Source organism: Amaranthus tricolor, chromosome 15 (assembly GCF_026212465.1).
Source record: "Amaranthus tricolor cultivar Red isolate AtriRed21 chromosome 15, ASM2621246v1, whole genome shotgun sequence".
Lineage (NCBI taxonomy): Eukaryota > Viridiplantae > Streptophyta > Magnoliopsida > Caryophyllales > Amaranthaceae > Amaranthus > Amaranthus tricolor.
Genome location: NC_080061.1, coordinates 637,554 through 645,379, shown reverse-complemented (window position 1 = coordinate 645,379; position 7,826 = coordinate 637,554). Strand labels below are relative to the sequence as shown.

General features: G+C 33.4%; 2 protein-coding genes across 3 annotated transcripts; one reads left to right on the top strand and one right to left on the bottom strand.

The window, feature by feature from the left end:
- The first annotated feature begins 411 nt into the window (after positions 1–411).
- LOC130801655 (uncharacterized) lies at positions 412–2,004 on the top strand. 2 transcript variants are annotated; one of them, XR_009039655.1, is made up of 2 exons: positions 412–1,161; positions 1,828–1,875. XR_009039655.1 is itself a non-coding variant. In XM_057665537.1 (2 exons), the coding sequence occupies exons 1-2, from the start codon at positions 1,027–1,029 to the stop codon at positions 1,975–1,977; spliced, it is 285 nt and encodes a 94-aa protein (XP_057521520.1). In that variant the 5' UTR covers positions 898–1,026; the 3' UTR covers positions 1,978–2,004. The 2 variants fall into 2 exon arrangements, 1 of the variants encoding a protein (XP_057521520.1); XM_057665537.1 differs by having other exon boundaries at positions 898–1,161; positions 1,828–2,004.
- Positions 2,005–2,411: 407 nt separating this feature from the next.
- Positions 2,412–7,509, bottom strand: LOC130801654 (uncharacterized protein At5g41620-like). Its single transcript, XM_057665536.1, has 3 exons — positions 6,443–7,509; positions 4,618–4,743; positions 2,412–4,048 (listed from the first exon to the last, which is right to left on the bottom strand). Exons 1-3 carry the CDS (start codon positions 6,920–6,922, stop codon positions 2,687–2,689), a joined length of 1,968 nt encoding a protein of 655 aa, XP_057521519.1. The 5' UTR covers positions 6,923–7,509; the 3' UTR covers positions 2,412–2,686.
- Positions 7,510–7,826: the final 317 nt, after the last annotated feature.

Here is a 7,826-nt window from a genome sequence, read left to right as displayed (position 1 = left end):
TTTGATTCAGGTTTACTCCTCTCTATTGATCATTCATATATATATATATATATATATATATATATATATATATGTATATATATATATATATGTATATATATATATATATGTATGTATATATATATATGTATGTATATATATATATGTATGTATATATATATATGTATATGTATATATATATATATGTATATATATATATATATATATATATATATATATATATATATATATATATATATGTATATATATATATATATGTATATATATATATATATATATATATATATATATATATATATATATATATATATATATATATATATATATATATATATATATATTTTAAAAATAAAATAAATTGAAATTTTAATCCCATGTTTTGATTGTACTTAAGAAGATTTTCCCTCCATCTTTCCCCAAAACAATACACAATCCCATAATTAATCTCCAAAGAAAGACAAAAATGGTGAAATCAATTCCAAGAACCCAAGCCTATTCAACAAGAAGACGCAAGAACTTTGCACCGATTAAAAAATACAAAGACAATCGAAAACCAATTACGTTCTTCAATTTCTCAACTCAATCTTCTCCATCTCCGAATAACGCCATTGTTAAAGCTCGAGATCAAATACCCATTGAAATCTCCATTGATAAACCTCAAGAACACAATCAATCTCCTGTAACTCCTTTTGCTCTATTATCTGACTCGCCCATTCCCCCTTTGACCACTTCTGATCACCATTTTGTTTTTCAACAATCTCAAGAAATAGCCACAAAAAACTCCATTGTTAAAGCTACTAATTCTTCTTCTGATCAATTTATGCCATATTCTATATCGGCCCCTGTTTCTTCTTTAAGGAGAACAGTTTCTGAACCACCCAAATTTATATCTGATTTAAGCCCTGAGGAATACTCCATTATTAAGGTAAATTTTGGTCAATTTATTTATTTCCTTCGATTTCATTTTATTTTTGATATTCTTGTTTTTTTTATTGGTAATTTATTGAATTGTAGAAGAGGAGAATAATGAAGCAAGAAATGGATTCATCTCCTTCTGTAGTTCGAAATTTGATGATTCAATTGCCGCCATTACCTCCACGGCCATCGCCAAAGCTTTTAAGAAGAACAGTTTCCGACTCTGTTCCTCTTTCTTATGCAAAGGTAGTTTTTTTTTTAAAGTTTTTTTAAAAGTTTTCCATTTTAGTTCCGGCAAAAACAAGTTTTTAAATCTCATTTTAAATAATGGAGTATAAAAATAAAATAAATATTGAAGCGATACTTGATTTTGAAATGAATTTGACCTTACTCGCAATTAATTTTATGATTCCTCTGGTCAAATTAAATAATTATAAGTCATGTTTAATTCACTTTTAAAAAATAGGTAATCAATAAAATAAGCTTAAAACAGTAAAATTCAATTATAAAGAATAAAAATCAGTTATAATTACTAAAAACCAGCTATAATCAATAAACTTAATTATAGTTTATAACTTAAAATCAAATATAATCACTAAAAATTAGTTTCAACAATCACCTAATTTAAATTGCAATCAACAAAAAAATTAATTTTTATCAGTAAAAGTCACTAAGAATTATTTAAAATTAGTTAAATCAGATAAAATAATTACGAACTAAAACAGAAATAATTTTCTTGAAACCAAACATTCCCTTACAATCCGTATATCTTTGGATATTTTCTTTTCTTGATAATTTTGTTCAATCAAATTACTATGAAAATGACAGAATATACATGTTTTGTTTTTGTTTTTCTGTTTTATGTGTTAATCATGAGTTGAGTAAAGACTGATAAACTATTTTGTATTGCAGAAAATGGCTGAAAACGAGAAGATGGAAGGAAAAGCAGTTAAAGCAGTGAAGTTATCTAAGAATTTAATTTCAATCAAAACCAAATGTGTATGTGGTATTGATTCCCATTTGATTTACTGTTACACTGACAACAATTGCTTCAAGATCTAAGTATCTAACTCTTCTGGAATATGTAAATTCTTGTCATTACTTCATTTTATGGAAAAAATTTGCAGATTACAATTCGAATTTTACTTAATTTGTAAGCAAATTCGACTTTGACCTGACCTCAAAAATGAGTTTATAATTATGTATAAACCAACATGGATATAAAACTCGATTTTAAATCCACTCAAAATCAACTTGACGATCTGAATAAACGTCTCTATTCTCTAGTGGTCCATCAACCATCATTATAGTTTCCATCTATGTAATGCGAAAATTATGGAAAGAGAAAATCGTAGATTCACCTCCACCCTTGTAACAAGGGTTCGATTCTCATCTCGTAGGAGAAAGTTTAACGACCCCTTTTCTCCTTGTCCTAAGGGGAGATTCCACAGATTTTCCCAAGTATCCAAAAAAGTAATTAGGAAAGGCCACTAATGATACTGAAGTACGAATATTTGTTAAATCAGTGGCCTAAATTTTTAATCAGTAAACTAAACTGAGAAGTTGGGTTGAATATGTACTATACAGTTGTGTGACTTTACCATTGTACTCAGAATATAAGATACGACTAGAAATTTAATACAGATCAAAGAACATTTTACCACAGATGAAAGCTGATATATAAAACGAGATATATCCGAAAAACAGCGTGTTAGCGAGCCAAAAATCCAGTAAAATGTACACTTAACTCTTCATTAGTCTCTTATGAGACTCATGATGAACCTTTCAGGATCTTCAAGCGTGAACGCTGCCCCTTCAACTTAGGCTCTTGTAACTTGGCCTTTAGTGAGTTCTCTCTTGCTGACTGTGTCTTTGAAGATAATTCCGAAATTTTGGGACCGAAGGATTTCATGCTTGTCATCCACTGTCGAACGGGGCTTACATGCCTCCTTAGTGCTGAAGGATTACTCGAAGCTGCTTCATGCCCTTGAGGCAAACTCCCCTCTTCTGATACCAACAACTCGCTTATTAGTTTGTCGACTGTTTTTGAGTTTGATCCATGCCCGTCTTCATCGTAACTCTTCTTTTGGTAGGAATCATACATGTCGGATTTCTGAAGCATGCTGATTTCAGTCAGAGTTCCTTCACTTGTTTTCCTAGGATCAATTTCCCGAGGAGTGTTTTGATGTTCCGACATTGGCACACTATGCGGACTTTGACCCTTTCTCGTCCCATCCCTTGTAAGCTCTTCCTGCTCATCGTAATGGCTGGAGCCCGCTTTGCTTATCTCAGCACAACGAGCATTAGAGAAGGCTGAATCGTCTGGGGCGGTTCCCACCTCTGGAACTGACTCTAGGGAATGACGTCTTAAACGGGTTTCCTTATGATCAATACTTTTAGTATCAACATCGGCTGTTTGTCGGGCTGTGAGAAACGTCTCGATTTCAGGTCTCAATTTGTCAACGATAGAAGCTTTCTGCGCCTCCCTGTCTTTCTTCTGTGCTCGCTCATCGAGCCAAGATTCAGAAACGTGTAGGATCAATTTGTCGTGATCAGTGATCCCAGTCCAGTCCCTATCAGACTTCTGTTTGAGATCATGTACCTGTTTTGCATATTCCCGTGTACTTTTGGCGAACTCGTCACAAAGATCTTCTAAAAGCTCACTCGATTTTCTTTCGTTTTCAAGCTCTTTGACGGTAGTCGATAAGGCAACCTTAATCTCAAATAGCTCCCTGGCTAGTTTCCTATGCAAGCTTTCGGATCGTTTTCTCAACTTCCTTTCATCTTCTAATTCATCTCTAACAGATTGAAGTGCAGCCTCTAATCGCTCGTGATCTTTGCTCTTTCTCGCAAAGTTATCCTGTGAAAGTTGTTTCATTAACTCATCGATCTTGTGCCGACTTCCCTGCTGATCTCTGAGCAACTCTTTGATTCTTTTACGGGCATGATCAAGCTCGGTTTTAAGCGCTTTCACTAGAGACACGTTGGAAGCATGTTGTTCTTCAAGTGTCCATATTCGATTCAACACTTTGAGCAATTCAGTTGATGTTTTAAAACTGTAACTAGGCTCACCCATCCTTCCTCGCAACTCTATTGAACTGTCGGGAGTTGCTGCTCTATTATATGGTGCCATCTGCATGAAAACAAACAATCCATATCTGCTTCACATATAGGTACTACCTATGCTATTATAAACGCAATAATCTTTTTCGACAGAGCGAGAAACTAAAGCTTCGGGGGTGTTTGGTAGTTGGCTTTTACATTGATTTTTTAATTGGCTTGTTGGTTAGTCAAATAGCCAAAAAAGTGTATGGTAAATGGCTTTTAAGCCAAAACTTAAAAGCTTCTTCAGTTAGGTTTTTTTGTTGACTTTTGGCTTGTTGATCTAGTTTTTCTCTAATAAACAGCCAACAGCCAGTACCTAAAGTCACCAAACATTTTCATGAACAACTGACCTTTTCAACTAGCTTAAAAGCCAACAAAAACAACCAATATATTCAGCTGGTCAAACAAGCCAACTAAAAAAGCCAACAGCTAACATCCAATTGCCAAACACCATGATTTTCAGCTAGCAAGCAAATTTTAAACTCATGGCCCTTTTTGAACTTATTAGAATGTACTCATCTATCCCCTTGAGTTTGTACCACCGGGATGGGCACACGTATATAGGAAAAACAACCCAAATGATTAAATCATACGCACCTCCAAGGAACTACCATAGCTTGCCGGAGAAAGAGGCTGCAAAGCATGCTTATTCCTTTCTGCTGATTGATGATGCCGCATCAGTGAGGCGGCAATATGCCTCCTCAGACTTCCGGCACTTGAAGGCTGCCACGAATCAGATAAAATAAACTGAAATTAAGACTGTAAGCTAATTTTCTGATACAAATTTTTACAAAAGGAAAAAAAAACTACAAAAATTTCCAAGTCATATGAGGGCTGAACGGGACAGGAAAAAGAATCTATTGATGCTCAGTTACTGATATTACCATAACAAGCACGCATCAATAATAACCAGAACCGATATTGAGTCAAGAATTTTTTTGAACAACTTGCAAACAAACTTACGAATAAAAATTGCAGAGATCATCAGCCTAAATCCTTGACTCCAGACAAAATTAGACTTCATACCCATGCAGGAAAGAGAATAGATTGATGACATTGAACAGAGACGGTGACGCGAATCAGAAATCTGACTCCAATCACACCCGGGCTTAGTGTTTAATATTTGCGCAAGTAAGAAAAATAGTCTTAGGCTATGTTACTCGGACTCTTCATTTTGCTTCACGTACCCGTGTCTGATCCTTGATGCTCGAACATTGGTATGACACTTAGACACTTCATTTTAAGCGCAAAATTGAATATTTAGACGAATCTGATACTTGGACACGTATCAGTATCAAACATCATTACCCGAGTCCCGGTATCATAGGCCTTAGGATAGCAACATTCCAACAGGTAATAACAGACAGATACATTAATCCCAACAAAGTGAAGTAAATGAAAATAATTGCATATTGGGTAACATCAGAATCCCAAATCACTAAAAAGTAAACATACCCATCAATATACTGCTACTAGAAAACAAAATCTGGAATGGCCACAAAACAAACATGTAACATCACATAGGAATAACAAGACACATGAAAATATACCCCATCATATAACAAAACAAAAGAAACTACAAAGTACTTATTCGTTCGTTTGAATTTGCTACAATGCATTAAGTTTAAAAGTTGTCACATAAAATACCGTTGTGCCCTAAATTCATCGGGATTAGGGGACAAAGGACTGGCCGTCAAAGTTAAGTTCAACTACTTCCTCTGTCCCTTTTGATTTGGCGTATTTTCTATTTTGAGAAATCCAACTCATTTTGCCTCAAATCCTTACTTCAACCTCTTCCATGCATTTTAACTCTTTTTGATATCATTCACGCTATTCAATCTCTTTCTTCACCTGATATACGAAAACTAAAAAATATAGAAATGCCACCTCGAGGCAAACCTATTGGGACAGGTAGTATTGACTAAAAACAGAAACCTAAAGCAATGGGGACAACGACACACCCAGCAAAATTATCAAGTAGGGTCTAAAAATAGAAACTGCTTGTAGCACTAACAGGATGTACTATCAGTCATTAAATGATAAATATGGAAACTTCAACCTCAAAGAACAAAAACAGCAAAGCCAATTCTACTAAACCAATCATTTCTCAACATTAAAAGCCCAGAAAACTACAAAGATTGATTCAGCTTAGCATGATCTGCATGAATAGAAAATTGCTAATCAATAGGAGAATATATTATTAATTTTGATTTATTCCAAAAACAAATCAAGGAAAATGAAAGGCAAACCATTAAAAAAACCCATCCAAATTCACCAATTATGATCCAGAAAAAGAAACTCAAATTTGTGAAACAGTAAAACCCAATTTTATTTTTTATTTTTACATGATAAAAGTGAAAAATATACACCTAAATTAAATAAAACTAACAAAAAGGTGAAAACTTTTGAGTAGAAAAAATACCTGATGATCAGGGGAACCACCTCTATGAGGATCAACAAGTAAAGAAGGATGATTAAGCTGTTGTTGAACATCAAAACCCTCATCTTTACTAATCCTATGATGATGATTTCTTCTTCTTTGATGATTATTATTAAGACCCAAGTACATAATTTCAGAATTAGAAAAATAGTGATGAAATTTCCAAAGAGCAGAAGCAAGTTTTCTAGCTGAAGTTTGAGCTTGTGAAAAAGAAGAGTAGTAAAGAAGAAAAGGGTTGTTGCCTTTAATTATGGTGTTTTGAAATCCACCAACTTCCTTCCATGAGATTACTGGGGTACAAACAGTGGGCCCACAACCCCTTTTGCAGGAACCCAATAATAATTCCCATCTTTCACACTCTCTTATACTAAAAAATTCGTCTTTTTCTTCTATTTCAGTTTTCTTGACACTTTTTTCTTTACATTTCTTTTCTTTGCTATTTGTCTTTCCTTTCTTTGTCATCTCTCTCTAAAGCTTTCATCTTTCACCTCAACTTCACTCCATTCCTACTGTTTTCTGACAATCCCCCATTTTCTTGCTGATTTTGCTTGATTTTTGAGGGAGAAAAGATTTGCTTTTGGGTGTTTGTTGAGCTAAAATTTCACTTCAATCAGAACATAGAACATAGAACATAGAACACAAGAATACTATATTGATTCCTACTAACTAGTAGAAGTGTATTTTGTATTTTGTTTTCTCTGTTTTTATATGGGTTTGGTGCGTTATTGGATTTACAGGTATTTTTTCGGGTTGTTAGGTGTATTTGGAGGGTATATTGGATTACTGTTTCGAGCCGATTTGAAATCGAATTTTATGTTCATATTAATTTTTATATAATTATAATTACATTTTAAAGTTGAGTCAAAAATTATAACTAACTATAGCAATTTTAATGAAACAAAAGCACAAAAATCCGACAAAATGTGATGTCAAAAGAAGCTGCATGTAATGAAGTATAGGGGAGAAACAAAATGAATGAGTAGGGAACAAAAAAGTACGGATTTTGATGGTGATTTTAGCAAGATAGAGTAAGAGTATAGAGGTAAGAACAAATTGGTCCCCTTATGCTTGTTTTTGCCTGTGTTTATTTCCATGGTGATTTGCAGATGTACTTGAATACTGTCCTTAGCCTTAACTCGTAACCCTAGTAGAATCAAAACTGATTTGAATTGACTCAAAATTCGTTTATTTTGGATCCGAAATAATTTGATTTCGATACTCGATTGATAATCTAAATAAAAATCTCTACTAATGTTTGTTTGATTTGAATCAAATATTTAAATAAGAGAATGATAAATGAAGTTCGTGAACAAAATATAAAAAAATGCTAAGTTTATAAACTAGATAATGATAAAATATTGTTATC

Coding starts and splice junctions, on each gene's coding strand:
- LOC130801655 (XM_057665537.1), top strand. CDS start 1,027: ATGAAGCAAGAAATGGATTCATCTCCTTCTGTAGTTCGAAATTTGATG. Junction 1,162..1,827: donor TTCCTCTTTCTTATGCAAAG/GTAGTTTTTTTT, acceptor TTTGTATTGCAG/AAAATGGCTGAAAACGAGAA.
- LOC130801654 (XM_057665536.1), bottom strand. CDS start 6,922: ATGACAAAGAAAGGAAAGACAAATAGCAAAGAAAAGAAATGTAAAGAA. Junction 4,744..6,442: donor GTGGTTCCCCTGATCATCAG/GTATTTTTTCTA, acceptor GATTCGTGGCAG/CCTTCAAGTGCCGGAAGTCT. Junction 4,049..4,617: donor GCTATGGTAGTTCCTTGGAG/GTGCGTATGATT, acceptor GTTTTCATGCAG/ATGGCACCATATAATAGAGC.